The sequence below is a fragment of the Coenobita brevimanus genome, chromosome 82, assembly GCF_032717465.1.
Source record: "Coenobita brevimanus isolate Jiangsu-jjx chromosome 82, ASM3271746v2, whole genome shotgun sequence".
In the NCBI taxonomy this organism is placed as follows: Eukaryota; Metazoa; Arthropoda; class Malacostraca; order Decapoda; family Coenobitidae; genus Coenobita; species Coenobita brevimanus.
Window position 1 is genome coordinate 8,107,527 of NC_137035.1, and position 18,511 is coordinate 8,126,037.

The 18,511-nt window shown below is 40.6% G+C and overlaps 1 protein-coding gene across 1 annotated transcript in view; it reads left to right on the forward strand.

Moving 5' to 3' along the window:
• Nucleotides 1-18,511, forward strand: part of LOC145409678 (uncharacterized) — a 631,921-nt gene that overhangs the window by 463,772 nt on the left and 149,638 nt on the right. The window contains exon 16 of the mRNA XM_080280029.1: nucleotides 11,664-11,906. Within this exon, the coding sequence (XP_080136155.1) occupies nucleotides 11,664-11,906 (243 nt within the window). The remainder of the gene's footprint in view (nucleotides 1-11,663; nucleotides 11,907-18,511) is intronic.

Below are 18,511 nucleotides of genomic sequence, written 5' to 3' on the forward strand. Positions count from 1 at the left end.
GATGAATTAATGACATCAATAAATGAAGTAACCAAAAGGAAAAGTGTTACAGTATATTTCATTCACCGGATAATACCATTACTGAGGCAGCCATGAACTGTGCCTGGGATAAAGTTACAGTGTCAGCAGAGTTCAACGAGATAATTTTTTTTTTTTTTCTATAGCCATCCGCGGATATTCAGAACCGTGTATGCTAAAACCACGGATGTTAAGGAATGACTGTACATCATATGTTAAGAATTCTTGATGGTCTGGGACAACAAGATTGTGGATATACATTATGTGGATTGACATTCCCTGTGAGAAACTGTGTATGTTACCAGCAGACACTATATCCTGTACATTGTGTTATGAGATATATACTAGTGCCTATATAATGTCTACACATGTGAGTAAGGTGGAGTGGGGGAGAGGGAGGGGGAGGCCAAGGATGAGATGGAGGGATGGAGTGGAGAGGTATATGGGATAGGGGTGTGTGAGCTGGGAGCAGGGCAGTGACATGATGGGAAACAGGGGTACATGGAGGCGACTTGTTTGTGGCCACCCCTTATGGGATATAGGCATTTGGCAATAGATAGATAGATAGACAAAGTAAACACAGCCAGTGAACACATGCAGACACTCAGCCTGTGAGAGGAACAGAGGGAATAAGCGTGGCAGGATATGCCTGAGTCCCCTCCATGTCTGACCAGTAGCACAGTGAGAAAGATGATGCATAGGCAGATGCTTTCCCTACTAGCCAATTATAAGCAAACTTTCACTGTGAGAGTAGAGCAGGAGACTTGTGCTACTGCATGATAAAGTACTTAGATAGGATAGCAGGAGATTTGAGTTGTGAAATACCGAATGCTTCTGCTGCCCTGTGCCGAACAACACATGCCTATAGTACAGTAACTGTACAAAACAGTATGTACAGTACAACTGCACAGGGCAATATTTCTAACTGAAAACATGCAGAAAATCACTTATCAACTTATAGAAACGGCTGATGCTGTGGGAAAAACAGGAAATATCTTCCTGGGCATTTTCAAAGTAATTACCCAGAAAAATCCGCAAATTTGTGAACTCGTGAGTAGCGATCCCTGAAATTGCAGGAGTTGACATTACTTGGTGAGCTGGTGATAATAGTGTATCTATCTATCTATCTATAGCCTGACGCCCTAATTCCGCAAAGGGTGGCTGCAGACAAAACGCCTCCAAGTCGCTCTGTCACCCACTATTTGACTACCCTCCTCCCAACTCACTCCCCCCTCCCTCATATACCTCTCAACTCCATTCCTCCACCTCTTCGTTGGTCTACCCCTCCCTTTCCCTCGCTCCACCTCACCTACATACACCCTCTTAGTCGGTCTTTCATTCTCCATTCTCTCCACATGTCCAAACCACCTCAGTGTATTTCTCCTAATCTTCTCAACCACATCCACATCCACCCCACAATGTTCCTTCACTTCTTCATTCGTCAACCTGTCCCTCCATGTCACTCCACATTCTCCTCTCAAGTAATAATGATAATGGTATTTAAATTCAGCTGTGTGTGTGTGTGTGTGTGTGGGTGGGTATTTATCTAATTGTGATATACAGGAAATGAGCTACACTCGTGGGGTCCCATCTCTGTTTCTCAATGAGTAAAAGTTTGCTTTAAACTCATTTAAGTTTTTAGACTGGACAATCTCTTTCTCCAGGTATTCCACAGGTCTGTACATCTATAAGGAAAACTATATTTCTTGATATCCTTCAAGCAGCTTGGTTTCATCAGTTTCATTCCGTCCTCTTGTTACTCTCTTATCCCATAAAAACAGATCTTCTTTTTCAATTTTATCTACTCCCACCATGGTCCTGAACACTGCAATCATGTTGCCTCTCTTTCTCCTTTCCTCTAAGGAAGACAAATCCAGCTTTTCCAGCCTCTCTCTGTACAACAGATCTGCCAGACTGGGGACCATTTTGGTTGCTGTTCTTTGTATTCTCTCAATCTTGTTTATATCTTTCTTTTTGTGTGGGGACCACATTACTGCTGCATATTTTAGCCTGGGGCGAATCATGGCCACTATCAATTTTTTCATCATCTCTTCATCCATATAATGAAAAGCTACTCTTATATTAATCAGGAATTTATACTTCTCTCTAACTGTCTTGTTAATGTGTTTTTCAGGTGACAAACTGTCCTGGACCAGCATTCCCAAATCTTTCTCTTCTCTTGCTTTTGTGATTGGTTCGTTACCCATCAAATAATTCAATGATGGCCTCTTGGTATTTTGCCCATTTCCAATATTTTACATTTTTTGCATTGAATTTCATATCACACATTCGGCTCCAATCGTGTATCCTATCCAGATCCTCCTGCAGCATTTTACAATCTTTCTCAACACCTACCTTCGTCAAGATCTTTGCATCATCAGCAAACAGACTTGCATAACTGCTCACTCCATCTACCATATCATTTACATAAATCAGGAACATTACTGGTGCCAACACCGAGCCCTGTGGGACTCCACTTGTTACTTCCCTCCATCCATACATCCTATCCTTAATTACTGTCCTCATTTGTCTTTCTCTCAAAAAGTCTTTCATCCATTCCAGGGGGTTCCCCTTGATTCCTCCTATATGCTCTAGTTTCCACATTGGTGTCTTATGGGGTACCTTGTCGAAGGCCTTCTCCAAATCTAAATACACACAATCCACCCAACCATCTCTCTCCTGAAGCACGTCAATTGCTCTTGAGTAAAAACTCAATAAGCTGGAAACACATGACCTTCCACTTCTAAATCCAAACTGGCTATCAGCCAAAATATTCATCTCTTCTAGATATTTTATCCATCTGTCTTTCAGAATTCTTTTGCGCAGTTTTGTGACCATGCTGGTTAGGGACACTGGTCTATACTACAGGGGTTCTTCCCTGTTTTGTCCCTTATAAATTGGTACCACATTTGCCCTCTTCTATTCTTGAGGCACTTTCCCCTCTTCCAGAGAACACACAATTAAACTGTGAATCTTATCCGCCAGTTGTTTTCTACATTCCTTCAGTACCCAGTTAGAGATTCCATCTGGTCCTGGGGCTTTCCTTACATCTTGAGTTTCCAGCAATTTATACACTTCCTGTACTTCCACTTTTATATCTTTTATCAATACATTTCTAGTCACTCCCTCCCCTTCCACAAACTCCTTTTCATTAGTGAAAACTGATTGGAAACATTTGTTCATTATTTCTGCTTGCATTGCTGCATCTTCATAGACCTCTCAATCTACTTTCAGTTTGGTGATTCCTTCCTTTTGTTTCAGTTTGCCATTGGCAAATCTATAAAACAGTTTGAGTTCATCTATACATTTGTCTATTATACCTTTTTCAAAATTCCTTTTTTCGTCTCTATGTATTCTTGTGTATTCATTTCTAGTTCTTTTATATTGTTCCTTTGATCTGTTACCTCTCTTTCTCCAGTTGTTCCACGCCATGTCTTTCTCTTTCTTTTGCTGTCATACACCTTCTATTAAACCACTTCATTTTCCTGTTTTCTTTCCCCCTTACTCGTGGCACAAATTTTTCCACTCCCAAATTATAGAGGCCTAGAAAAATATCCCACTTCCTCTGTATCTCTCTTGTTTCTCTGAATTTTCTCTAATCTGCATTTTTGAAAAATTTATTCAATCCTGTAAAGTTTGCTTTCCCAAAGTTGTATCTTCCCTGCCTATAAAGCTAGTCTCTTGGCTCCACGTTCCCTGTTATCATTTGGAACTCAGTGACCACATGATCACTTTTTCCAATAGGACACAGATATTTCAATGATTCTGTTACATCGGTTTTTTTGGTAAACAGTAAGTCTAGTCTTGCTGGTGTGTCCTCACCTCAGAACCATGTCTCTTCTTTGACCCATTGCGTCATCACATTTTTTATTGTTATATTTAATAATGTAGTGCCCCCCGAATCTCTTCTGGCTCCTGAGTTCCATTCCTCCCAGTTCACCTCTTTACAATTGAAGTCACCCATTAAAATTATATTGTTACTTTTCTGTCATTTTCTGTAAGTAACTAACCATGTCTGACACCATTTCCTGGTATTCATCATCACTCCAATCTCTGGTCTTAGGGGGAACATACACTATTGCCATATCTCTATTGCTATTCTCTCCAGTTTCTAATTTCATATATATCAGTTCGGCCCTGCCTTCTCCCATTTCCACGGTATCTACATTTATGTTGTTCTTCACTGCTATCATCACTCCTCCTTCCATTTTACCTTTTCGGTCTCTTCTCCACAGTTTGTATTTACCATCTCCCATATGAACATCAATATCTTCTCTTAACCCCTACACCGCGGGCATTTTTATCAATGTTTTGTGTGTGCTGCGGGGTTATTCGGGCTCCGACAGACTCTCAAAAAATATTTGCCAAAAATCAGTTATTAGTCCTAGAATATTAAAATTACATATGCTTATGGCACATACCTTCAGCTTTCTCCTGGAATGTTTGTTGAGCCTTCGTCGGTTACCGTAGGACTTGTGGAGTCCTCTGAAGTTGGGTAACGAAGTCTCCACTTTACACTTCCCGACAACCCGTAATATGATTACCACAGCCAGATATTAACACTATAAACACTACGCTATGATTTTCAAGTAGTTTGGGATCCATACTCCAAAAAAAAAACCACTGTGAAAGCAATGAAAATTACGAGCGTGTCTGACCGTCGCACTTGCGCTAGTTCGCTCTTGGTACTCTGTCATTTATTATTCATAAAACCCCTCACACTTTATATTTCTATAACTACATAACACTTATATATATCTACAGTCTTTATCCATAAGTTTCCTTCAGTGGTATTAGTTTATTGTCACTGTAGGGATTCAATTTCTTTCAGTAAAATACGTAGCATTCACTTTCTCGTCCTGTATACTAGCATTGAGAGTGAATGTCACTTTCATCTTCACTCTCATAACTCATAGTATTCAGACATGCTAGAGTGAAACTTTCACTTTCATTACTCCTAGGGTATATACTCGTATTCTTATAATACTACTCATTTATATTTATATTTACGTTCTCTATTTTATTTACGTTATTTACATTTCTATTTTATTTACACTGTGTTATGCACTGTCAGTTGAAGTAACTTATAAAACTATTTTCCATTGTTCACGTATATTTACATTCATTACTTTCACTTGCTTTTTACACATTATTTACACATTATTTACAATTCCACTTGCACTGTTTTACTCAATAGAAAGATCGTAGTCACTCTTTTATCAATTGTCAGCCCTTTACCTCTTTCCACACGAGGTTTAGTAGGGGGTAAAGGTCACAGGGCCCTTTGCATGGGGGTGAAAAGGACCTGAAGCTAGCAAGAGCGAACAGACGTACCCCCACACTGGAAGATGAGTGTGAATTGATAAGGGTGGGCCGGGGTGGTGGCCTACCTAGGGAAATCAGTACTGCCAACGTTTAGCCTCTTGACACAGCTAATTATAGCAGTGAAATGATTGGCAGGAAATCTAGACAATACATTATAAATTAGGTAGTTCCAGGTGAATGTAGATATCACTTAGGCATCTCCCTTCCCTCCTTATATGTATATTTATTACGAAAATAGATTATACGGCATATTTCAAGGGGAAATAAACAGCGAAAATTAGCGAACGAGTGCACATGAGGTGTTGTCAGGTGATAATTAGCCAATTCCAGGTGTATGGCACTCTCACTTACCTTATTTCTTTCTTGTATATATTATTTGGTATAAGAATAGGGCATAGGGCTTATTTCAATGGATGAAATCAGTGAAAAATTCCAGGGAAGATTTACTTAGCGTAGCACGGCCAGGCAGGCGAGAGGATAGGGTAATGGAGGGGGGGGTAGGGAGGGGAGTCAAGAACGGGGAGAAATGGCTAAATTGTCAACAATGGATGGGAGTACAGATGAGATTAGGAGTGCTGACTAGTGTTGGACATTGGCAGTACTGATAGATGATACAAGCCCCCACTTGGAAGCCCGGGTGAATTCAAAATAACACAGAATCACAAAAGTGACGCCCCATGGTATGATCCCTTGCTCCCAAGCGTCACGAAAGTGACACCCCGTGGTTAAGGGGTTAATTTAGTCTCTACAAAGCACATAACATCAGGTTCATGTACCATAAAAAAATCGTTGATTTCTAGCCTTGCCGATATTAAACCATCAACATTAGTATATGCCACCTTCCAATTATTTTTGATGTTTTTTATACCCTCATTTCTCTTTCTCTTCGTTGGTACCACTTCCTTAATTTCTGATCCATGACTCTCCAATAAAACACTGTCTTCTCTTCCTCCGTTCTCTGTTCGGTTTTTACCTTCGCTTCCTGTACTAACTCCTTTATTTTATTTTAGCTCTTTCTTCCTCATTTGCATCTCTCCTTATCCAAACATTGTTGAACCCTTCCTTGTCTGATAATTTCCATATTCTACTGATAATTTCATTTACTGTTGCCTGAGACTTAAACTTTACCTTCAATGGCCTTGCCCCTCCTTCCTCGTACTTTCCTAACCTAAACACCTCTTCAATCTCTTCTTGAGCTTCGTTGTTTTCCTCCATGACTACTGATATTATTCCTTTAACTTTACTCAGTTCCTCTCTTTCTCTTTTTGATCTTATTGTCATACGTTTTTCTTTAACTCCTGAAATTATTACACATTTTTTCTTATCTGCTACATCCCTGACTAAACATTCTCTACTTCTCAGCACCCTAACCACTTCCCTCTCCACCTTTTCCTTGCTTTGTTGCTCTATAATCTCTTTCAAATTTACATTTCCCTCTTCCTGAATTTTCTTCCACGCCTTATGTTGCTCCTTGATTTCTTTAATGTGCTCGTCCTGAATTCTTGATTTGGATTCATACTCATCTAGTTTGCTTTTCATCCTGTCTCTTTCTTCTTCCAACTTCTTATTCTCCCTCGTAAGCTGTTTTATTTCATTTGAGGCTGATTCATTCCTCACTTTTAATTCAGTAACTTCTCTTTCTTGCTCATCACTACATGTACAAATTTTTTCCAGTTTATTTCGCAGACTTTTAGTCTCATTTTCCTGCTCTATAGTCCGTTCCTGTAACTCTTTAATTACTACCCATACCTTTTTTTTATCTCCTGGACATTCCTCTCCGCTGTTTTCTCTACACCTGCTGTTCTTGTTTGGTTCAACTTAATACTTCCATTTGCCCCATCCTCTTCAGAAAAGCCCTCAAACTCTCTCTCGCTGATTGTAAACAATGCCCCGTCCCTTTCCGCCATGAGTCAACCATATGGAGACTTTCTGTTTTCACTGTATCTTGTTCTATTTATGACCGAAACCGCGTTTTTTTTTTTTTTTTTTTAACTACTGTCCGACGTGACCACCACTCATGCACTCATTAACATAATCACAAATAGGCTGGTCTTCTTTTCGTCACTGATTTAGTGATTATTTCCCCACGATCAAGGAAGGGCTCCGTCTCTGTCGGCGACCTGTGGGTGTGGGTGTGGGTGTGTGTGTGTGTGTGTGTGTGGGGGTGTTCTTACCTAATTGTTCTTACCTAATTGTATCTGTACAGGAATGAGTGAAACTGATACTGTCCCTTGTATTAAACCATTTTTATCATACATATCCTTTAGTATATTAATACTTTTGGCACACACTATTTCATTCGGTAGTGCATTCCATTGATTAATTGCCTTATTTGGGAAACTGAATTGCCTTATGTCTTTATCGCCTCTCTTTTTATGTAATTTTTTGCAGTGTGCTCTTGCTGATGCATCCCCATAGGATATATATTCACTAATGTCTATTTTCTTTTTCCATGAGATGCATTTATATAGCATAATCATGTGTCCTCTTTTTCTTCTCCTGTAGTGGTGGTAGATTCAGTTTTTCTGGTCTTTCTTCATAGCTAAAATCCCTCATGCTTGGTACCCATCTTGCAGCTGCCCTTTGTACTATTTCAGTCTTATCTATGTGTTTTTTGTGATGACGATGCCAGACTACTGATGCATACTCCAGGGTTGGTCTGACAAATGATGTTTTGATCTTTCTCAGCATGTCATCGTTTATACAGTACAGTACTGTATATGTGAATGCTGTTCTCATATTAGCAAACAATGTATACGTGTTACATACCTTCTCACTGGTGTGGTCAGCTGGAAATAGTTTGTTATTGATACTCACTCCTATGTCCTTCTCCTTTTCTGATATGTGTAGGGTTGATCATCTTAGCTTATAATCCCAGTCTGGTCTTTTCTCACTTTTACCAAACTTAATTACTTGACACTTGTCCACATTAAATTCGATTTGCCATATATTGCTCCATTCACATAGCTTATTTGATTCGTCTTGCAGCTGTTTGCAAGAATCTGTGTTAGTTAGTAATTTTTGTTTGTATTTTTGCATCATCCATTTCTGATGTTACTGTCTGTCATTTATGTATAGGTAAACACATAATTGGTGCCAGCACTGAGCTCTGTGGAACTCCACTAGTCACTTCCCTCCATGATGAGTAATTTCCCCTTAATACTGTTGTCATTTCCCTTTTGTGGTAGGTGGTGGCGACCATCATCCACTCACTTGATGTAGTGCTGCCCACTTCTTCCTTAGCCTTTATCATTCTTTTTCTGTGTCTGCCCTCCTCTCTTCCTATTTCTCCCATCTTTCCTGTCACTTCTTATTGCTTTTCTTTCCTTTACAGGTGGCTTTACATTGAGTGACAAGCCAAATGGTTTCCTGTAAGCCAAGAAACCATTTACAGCGCTGGGTGGTAACCATATAACTAAACCAAACGTGCTCCCTACGTTTCAACAAGTGGGTTGGTGGAGGGTTAGTGACCCTCCCTGTAAAACAAATAACTCAGAGTCAAGTGACCACCCCTTACTGGATTATGGTATCTGGCAATGGATGGATGATTTCCCTTTGTTTGAGAAAATCTGCAGCCAGCAGTACAGATTGCCTTGAATGCCTCCTTAATGGTACAGTTTCCATAAAAGCCTTTATGCAGTATTCAGTCAGATGCTTTCTTGAAATAATAGATACAGTCCACCCTTTTCTTTTCTGTAATGTTGCTGTAACCTTATCATAGTAGCATAATAGATAAGTAACATGATTTTCCATTTCTGAAACCGAACTTTCTTGCTTTTATCATACTGTGGTCTTCTAGATGGTTTACCCAAACTTTTCTTATCAGCTTTTTCTAGTATCTTACATCACTGGTCAGCAATACTGGTCAGTAGTTTAGTGGATTTTGTCTGTTTCCTTTCTTGAATAGGGGGAACATTGTTTCCTTTCTTGCAAATGTCAGGTAGTGTACCTTGACCTAAGGATTCCTTGAATATTAAATACAATGGTCTGCTTAACTCTTCTGCACATTCCTGTAGCACCCAGCCTGGAATTTCGTCAGGACCATTTGCTTTTCCTTTGTCTAATTTACTTAATGCTTCCTGTTCTTCTTTTTCTGATATGTGTATATCTGGTAATACATATGGGCATACATGTTCTATATCATCTCTTTCAAAAAATTTTTCTTTTGTAAACTCTGATTGGAAGTTTTCATTTAGTGCATCACAAATACCTTTCTCTTATGTATAAATGCTCCCCTCATCTGTAATGGACTGTATTTTATCTTTAACTTTTGTTTTGCTTAGGCTGTAGCTGTAAAATAGCATAGATTGATCACTACTTTTATTTATAATGTCTTCCTCAGACTGTCTCTGAGCCTCCCTCCTTATCTTTGTATAATCATATCCTGCCTGTTTATAGTTGTTTTATGCCCACTCACTATTTTGTCTTTTGTGTTTATTCCACAGCAAGTCTCTTTTTCCTTTGGTTTTTTTACATTCTGTATTAAACCATTTCCTTATTCTCATTTCAGTTTCTTTGTGCAGAGGGATGTGTGTGTGTGTGTGTGTGTGTGTGTGTGTGGTGTGTGTGTGTGTGTATTTACTTTTTTTTTATTTGTTTTTAACATGGTTATGTAGATGTACAGTAAACTCCAGATTATACAATGTAATAGAGCCAAAGGTCTGACTTATACTGTCAAAATGCCGTTATGCAAAAGTCCCTTAGAGGCCCCAAACCCTCCAACCCTGTAACACTCATCCACTGTCTAGCCTCTACCAAACACTTTAAAATGTCAAAAAGCAGCTAATGAAAGTTCCTAAAAATATAATTCTGTAATGTACTGTTAAGTGCACTGTAATTTTATGTACTCAAGCAATTTCAAGTTGATGATGGGTATAATATCAAAGTCCTCCCAGCCAGGAGACCAGTTTTTGTTCAGCTGGCAGCACATGTACTGTATAATGCACATTGTAAACAGTATAAATCATCAAAAATAATCTGAAAGACATTCCTGATATTGAAATACTGATGTACTGTGAAGTACACTGTAGTCTTATGTACAGAAATACATTTCGTGTTGATGGTGGTGATTATGATGATGATGATGGTGGTGGTGGTGTAGACATTGTTGGAGAATACTGTACAATAACACCCAAAATAAACTATCAAAACATCAAAAAAACAGAAAGAGCATGAATAAAATGAACCATGCTTCACTACTGTGCTGTACTATGTACACCATAATGTACTTTTTTCTATCGAAATTCTAGCACTCTGCCACGCAGAACACAACAAAACTTTCATCTCGTAGTATCAGGGACAACTTCACTTGGGAAGAAACAGTTGTCTAAATGAATTTATATCCTGTGTTAACAATTCCTTTGTAACATGATTATTTTGCTTAGTAAAATAAACACATTTTTACCAACACTTCTCATTTAGTAACACAATTAAATCGACTCTTCTTTCCATGACACTTTCGTCGGTGCCTTAGCAGAATCCTACAGTCACTTGTACAGTGCAGTAATGTACACTTCAGAACACTGTAAGGTGTACTTACCTGAGAGGAGAGGAGGGGAGGGCTGGTTGCAGTCCGACATGTCAGAAAGCCACAACACTAGAAGGCCAGCCAGGTTTTGGAGGGTAACCCATTGCAACGTTGCCATTTAATAATAATAATGTTTTGGAAGAGACATAGAGTGCAGTGTAGGTTCATTTGAATATCGACACCACAACAGTGGAGGAATACAATGGAGAGTAAGAGGACACCCACCTTCCTGCTGTCAACCATTGAAAACTCTGCATTAGAATTCTCCCTCCCTGCCTTAGCCAGTCAGAACTCTTCTACTCCCAACCACTGCATCTCCCCTCCCTACTCAAAACCAAACACCCCTTGAGCTACTAGGCCCACCAACTATCAATCATCCCTCCCTCCCTCCCTCCCTCAACACTCCACCCCCTTCATATTGCAGTACATGGACAGTATAACTCCATTTAAAGTGCGTATTTTATTTCTGTATTCTCTTTTTATGTGATTGTGGCTTGATGTTTGATGACAACAACTGTCTCATGCAGGATACTAATATACTTTTAGCCAGAAGAAAGGGTCCTTCACGCCGGGTAGTGTAAAAGATTTAATGCTTTCTGCCGGATACCATTTTAATTCAGCCTCTACACCAAATAATGTCGTATATCGGATAGCGCCGAGGTGGATAATCAGGAGTTTGCTGTATATGGCACATAGCATGCCAGTGATAATGACGATGATGGTGATGGTGGTGGTGATGGTGACAATGATGGTGATGATGTTGAAATCACTGCCCCCTTTTCTTTTTTTCCAGCAAGGACTAACTGGACATGCATGGTATCAACTGGAAGCCTCTCGTGCAGTCAACCAAGCTATAGGTCGTGTCATCCGCCACAAAGATGATTATGGTGCAATAATTCTCTGTGACAGCCGGTTCTCTGGTGCTGGGTTCCGCAATCAACTATCAGCTTGGGTTCGACCACACATGAAGTCTTACAGTGTCTTTGGACCAGCCATGAGGGACATCAGTAATTTCTTCAAGAATGCAAAGATTCTGGTAAATACTTATAATCTCTGTTTATTTATCTTCTATATCTATCTGTATGTCTACAATATTTATATCTGTTTTTTTCTTTTGGGATATCTGTCTGTATTATATGTATCTGTTTGTCTTCATTTTTATTTACCTATACAGTAACTGCATCAGTATCTTTCAGTCTGTCCAGCCATCTATTTATCAGCATCTGTTTATAGTGATACAGGTTGTCCCCGCTATAACGATGACATGTGTTCGGGAAAACCCATCATTGAGCTGGGGTATCGCTAAATGGGGACGCTATAACATGGAAAGTATAGAAATATGTTTTGGTGACTTGGGATAACCCCCCCCCCACAATCAAGTCCATAACCCACCCAGATGAGTCCAAAAATGAGTTTCTAGCTCTTGTAAGCCCCAGATAGCTTTAAAACAAGCTGAACTAAGCTTAAAAGCAGTTTATAACCCACCCAAACTCAAAAATAAAATCTGTTAATCAAAAATAAGTCTGGAAAAAAATCAGATTTAGTAAACTGTACTAAAAAATGACTGTTCACCCCACCTATGCATAAAACACAATTATCTAAGTCTAGATTCAATTTATAATTCAACCTAAACACAAGATTAAAGTCTAAAATATCATCAAAATCAGTTAAAAAAAACAAAACCCATCGAATATCTGGAGACTGGCCATCGATAGGTGGGGAAGGATGTTAATTTTTTCGCATCACTAAGGCGGGTATTGTATAGCAATGGTTTGTATAGTAGGGAATGCCTGCCTGTCTGCAGTACATGCCTACCCTAATATCTGGTGGTGTTGCCCACCAGTGGAAGTGTTCAGACAGAAAATTGCCGGATATTGAAGCAATTTTCCCCATAAGATGCTGAAGAAAAGTCAGATGTATTCCAGGTCCAAACCCAAACTCTCATATAGCTTACTTAATCAATAGACACTGACATAGCAACACCATAGGTAATGTTATTATCCTCATAAACAACTCTATTGCTAAATAATGGGATGTTAGTACATCCGTACTAAATACTCAGAACTCTCCAATGCGAAGTCTTCCCGCTCCTTCTGGCACCTTGCCAAAACCTTTCTAACAACTTTACCTCATCATCCTTCCCTCCTCATCTTTGCACAGATGGCTCAGTAGCTATTTCTTCTACTGATAAAGCAGATCACTTTGCTCAGACTTTCTCCTCCAATTTTGCCTTTGACATTTCCAGTGCTGTTCCTCCATCACTTCCTCTGACTTCCTCATGGCTGACATTATCTATCTATCTATCTATTGCCAGACGCCTCAATCCCGTTTGGGGTGGCCACAAACAAATCTCTGACATTATAATTTCTTCAATTGATGTACTTTCTGCCATCACTGGCCTGAATACTAACAAGGCATATGGGCCTGATGGTGTCTCTCCTGTTGTTCTCAAGAGCTGTGTTTCTGTGCTTACACCCTGCCTAGGTAAACTCTTTCGCCTTTGCCTATCAACTTGTACCTTTCCTTTTTGCTGGAAGTTTGCTCTCGATCAGCCCGTCTCAAAGAAGGGTGACCAATTGACCATTCTCAACCCACTAACTATTGCCTAAATTGCTTTAACATCCTGTATCTCAAAAGTTTTCTAGTCTGTTCTTAAAATTTTTAAAGCATCTTTCCCATCACAACCTTCTTTCAGATCGTTAGTATGGTTTACGTGAGGGATGCTCCACTGGCGATCTTCTCGTCTTCCTTTCAGACTCCTGGTCATCCTCCTTGGCGAAAGCTTTGCCATTGTACTTGACATCTCAAAGGCTTTCGATCAAGTCTGGCATAAATCTTTAATTTCCAAACTACCCTCTCACAGTTTCTATCCTTGTATTTGTACCTTCATCTCTAGCTTCCTTTCTGCTCATTCTGTAGCTGCTGTTGTAGACAGCCACTGTCCTTCTTCTAGATCTATCAATAGCAGTGTTCCTCAGGGCTGTTTTGTATCACCAACTCTCTTCCTTTTATTCATTAATGACCTTCTAAGCTGTACATCCAACCCAATCCACTAATATGCTGATGATTCCACCCTTCACCTTACCATTCGTTTCGTGCAGCTTCCATTTCAGCAATTACTTCAACAAACAAGGGATAAGGCTATGGGACGCCTAATGTCTGACTTGGCTCGTATCTCTGACTGGGGTAAAAGTAATCTTGCGTTTTTAATGCATCAAAAACTCAGGTCTTACATCTTTCAACCCATCAGAATCATCCACAAGAGTACTGATTAATGTTTAATAATTTCCAGCTCAATCCTGCATCATCTTTAAACATACAGTGCTCATCAGAAGTATGGAGCGCCCTGCGTCCCTCCTGAGAAACAAACCTTTCAACATTGAAAAAACATATAAATAATGCATTTTATTTACCTTTAGTGCTTCGTAGGGTAGCCTTTACGTTTCTTCACGGACCTGAGACGTCTTGGAAGTGAAAGGGCGAGGCTCCTGAGGTGCTGGAGCGGTATTTTGTCCCAGGAGTCACGAATGGCGGCTTCCAGCTTAGGTAGAGAGCTCACGTCCTTCCCTTGGAGACTCTTCTTTACGAGGTACCAGAGGTTTTCGATCGGGTTGAGGTCTGGGCTATTTCCTGGCCAGTCTGTCATGAATGATACCTCGCAGTCACGAAGCCAATTGGTGACCGATGTGGCCTTGTGAGCAGGTGCACCGTCCTGCTGAAACACTCGTGCACCTGTTAGCTCGAAGGAGTCTGGTAAATGATCACACAGAAGCTCCAGGTAAACATCCTGATTCACTCTGAGGTTCTTGGGAAGTACAACAAGCTTCCCCAAACCCTTCCCTGAGAAACAACCCCATACCATGAGTGAATCAGGATGTTTAACTGTGCTTTCTACATACCGTGGGTCAAGTGGGTCACTACCTTTGCGTGCTCCTCTGCTACAGGTAACACTAAACGTTGCCTCATCAGACCACAACACTGACAACCATTGCTCCTCACCCCAGTTTAGATATTTATTAGCAAAGGCAAGCCTACGAATTCTCTGGCTGCTAGAGAGAAGAGGCTTTTTCACAGGCCTGTGACTTGTGTAACCAAGCTCATGCACCCTACGAGACACTGTTCTCACTGACACCTCACCAAACACTTCTGGGTTGCTCTCCTTAATTTTCCTTGCACTCACACGAGGATTAAACTCCACTGCACGTTTTAAAACATTAACAGACCTTGGGGAAGTTTTCCTAGGCCTACCAGACCTCGGTTTCTTTGTGGGAACTTCACCACTGTTTTCCTCCCGAAACCGCGCACACCAACGACGCACTGTCGATCGTGCCACACCAACCAATTCACTAATTTCCTTTGTCTGGTGGCCTGCCTCCTTTAGAGCAATGATCTGGGATATGATTTCACTCGATAGTTCACGGGTAGGTGCCATAACAAAGTTTTAAAGGCCAAAACACTGCGGGACACTCGGTAAAAAATGGCGCAATTTGAGAGGGACACTCGGCGGAGTTCCTCTCTCTCAGGCAGCCTGTGGGCGACTGAGGCGGGAACCAACCAGCGTGTCGGAAGGCCTCAGGCTACCGTGACGTCATGCTCGGAGCTCAAACTTGTGGCTCAATTCTTACCCCCAAAAATGGGTGATTCTTTTTGGGCCATAAGTATTGCGCGCCCGGCGGACAACGCTGAATACTTCTGACGAGTACTGTATTTGGGGTTTCATTCTCTCGGGATTTATCTTGGAAAGATCATGTTATGTCTTGTAATTTTTTTATTTTATTTAATGTGAGGGAGAAGGAACCAAATGCTAGGAGCCCACATAACAGTTCCTTCCAAGAAAAAAAAAAAAAAACAGTTATAAAGAGAGCCAAATTCAGGATCCATTCATTTCGGGATGACCAGACACATTGCGTTTGAAAGACTGGAGGTCGTAGAAAGTAGGAAATACAGATGGAGGGAGACAGTTCTAGAATTGAGCTGTTGCAAAAATGAAGGACTGGGAGTAACGGTTAACTCTTGCAATAGAGAATTGGACAGAAAAGGGATGAGAGTTTGTTGCTAGACAGGCGCTACGCACCCTCCGTAGAGGTGGAGGGATGCAAGCAGACAGTTCAGAGGAGCAGTGACCATGGAAGTAATGATAGAAAAGAGATAAAGATTGAACAGTGCGGCGATGAGACAGATGTTGAAGGCAGCCAGTAAGAGGAGGAGAGTTAATGAGACAAAAAGTCTTTGACTCCACCCTGTTGAGAAGAACTGTATGTGGGGAGGCTCCCCACACATGAAAGTTGTACTCTACACAGGCGAATAAGACCCATGCATAAAGTCAACAACTGTGCAGGGATGAAGAAGGAACGGTGTCAGCTTAGCACACCTAATTTCTTAGAAGCAGATTTTACATGAGATGCATTATGATCCTTCCAAGATAAGTCCCGAGTGAATGAAACTGCAAGCATGTTCAAGGATGACGCAGGATTGAGCTGGATATTATTAAACATTAGTGGGTTTACCTGTGGAAGATTTTGGTTGGTTGAGAGATGTAAGACCTGAGTCTTTGATGCATTTAAAACAACAAGATTATTTTTGTCCCAGTCAGAGATACGAGCCAAGTCAGACATTAGGTGTGCTTGTTTGTTGAAGTAACTGCTGAGATGGATATTGCGGAAACCGAATAGAAAGGTGAAAGGTGGAATCATCAGCATACGAGTGGATAGGGTTAGATATACAGCTTTGAAGATCGTTGATGAATAAAAGAAAGTTGGTGATACAAAAGAGCCCTGAGGAACACCAATGTAGATAGGTCTAGGAGAAGAACGATGGCCATCTACAACGGCAGCTATAGAACAACCAGAAAGAAAGCTATAGATGAGGGCCCAGGTAGAAGGACAGACCCCATAAGGGAACAGTTTGGAAATTAATGATTTATGCCAGACTCGATCGAAAGCTTTTTAGACATCAAGTACAATGGCAAAGCTTTCGCCAAAGTCCCGAAAGGAGGATGACCAGGAGTCTGAAAGGTAGGTGAGAAGATCGCCAGTGGAGAGTCCCTGATGGAACCCATACTGACGATCAGGAAGAAGGTTGTGATAGGAAAAATGCTTTAAAACATTTTTGTTAATAATAGACTCGAAAACTTTTGAGATACAGGATGTTAAAGCAATTGGATGATAGAGGGTTGGGAATGGTCACCCTTCTTTGGGACAGGCTGAATGAGAGCAAACTTCCAGCAAGAAGGAAAGGTACATGTTGAAAGACAAAGGCGAAAGAGTTTATGTAGGCAGGGTGTAAGCACAGAAGCACAGTTCTTGAGGACAACAAGAGGGACTTCATCAGGCTCATATGCCTTGTTAGTACTGAGGCCAGTGATTTCAGAAAATACATCAGCTGAAGAAATTTTAATGTCAGCCAAGACTTTTAACCCTTAAAGCACTAACCTCATCGATCTGTTTTTTTTGCGCAATTTCTTAACCCTTTAACCGCGGGTGTCATTCCAGAATGACATTGCAAAAACTGGACCAAACCGCGGGTGTCATTCTCGAATGTTTGTGAATATTTTAAATACCCCGCGTTTTTTCCGTGTGGCAATTGTTTCAAGGGAGAGTAGCTATCAAGTTCTTTCACTCCAGCCGACCCCCACCTCCCTCCTCCCCCCCCTGGGGCCCCACCTCCCACCCCCTGGGCCCCCCACCCCACCCCGGACCAAACACGCATCAGTATCTGTCCAGCTGTGTGAGTGACAACACTGCTGATGTGGAAGTGAAGTGCAGGCAATTACAGTGCCTTTTACCTGCCTCAGTGAACACAGAGTGGGTGTTTATCGTATGTGCAGTGTTCATATATGCTTATAGTATTATTATCAGAATGAGGTTGGCATTTGGTAATGGTGTGTTAGCGAAAAATAGTGATTACAACACCGCTGATGTTGCAGTGAAGTGCGGGCAATTACAGTGCCTTTTACCTGCCTCAGTGAACACAGAGTGGGTGTTTATCGTATGTGCTGTGTTCATATATGTTTATAGTATTATTATCAGAATGAGGTTGGCATTTGGTAATGGTGTATGAGCGAAGGTAATGGTGTGTGAGCGAAAAATAGTGATTTTAGATCGCTCACTTCTAATGGCACTGCCAATCCAGTGATAGTCAACGAAATCATGAAACCTACATCATTGCAAAGCCGAAGGTTAGTACTTTCTAATGGTACCTTATTTTTCGCTCTAGATTTATTCTGTGCAGAGTTACTGAAAGTGACAGTGATATACAGTGATGCGACAGTGACGTGCTTTACCAATAATTGTATAATGGATAATGTAGTAATAAGGGATATTTTGCCTAGAAAAAAATGTAAATATTGGCCAGTATAATAAGTGATATTGTAATAAGGGAATCTGCGGCACTTGTGTAATTCTGCAGCACTTGTGTAATTGTGTGATGCGACAGTGACGCAATATAGTAATAAGTGCAATGTAAATATTGGCCAGTATAATAAGTGATATTGTAATAAGAGAATCTGCGGCACTTGTGTAATTCTGCGGCACTTGTGTAATTGTGTGATGCGACAGTGACGCAATATAGTAATAAGTGCAGTGTAAATATAATGTATATTGCCCAGATTATATGTAAAATAATATTAGAAGTTAGAAATAA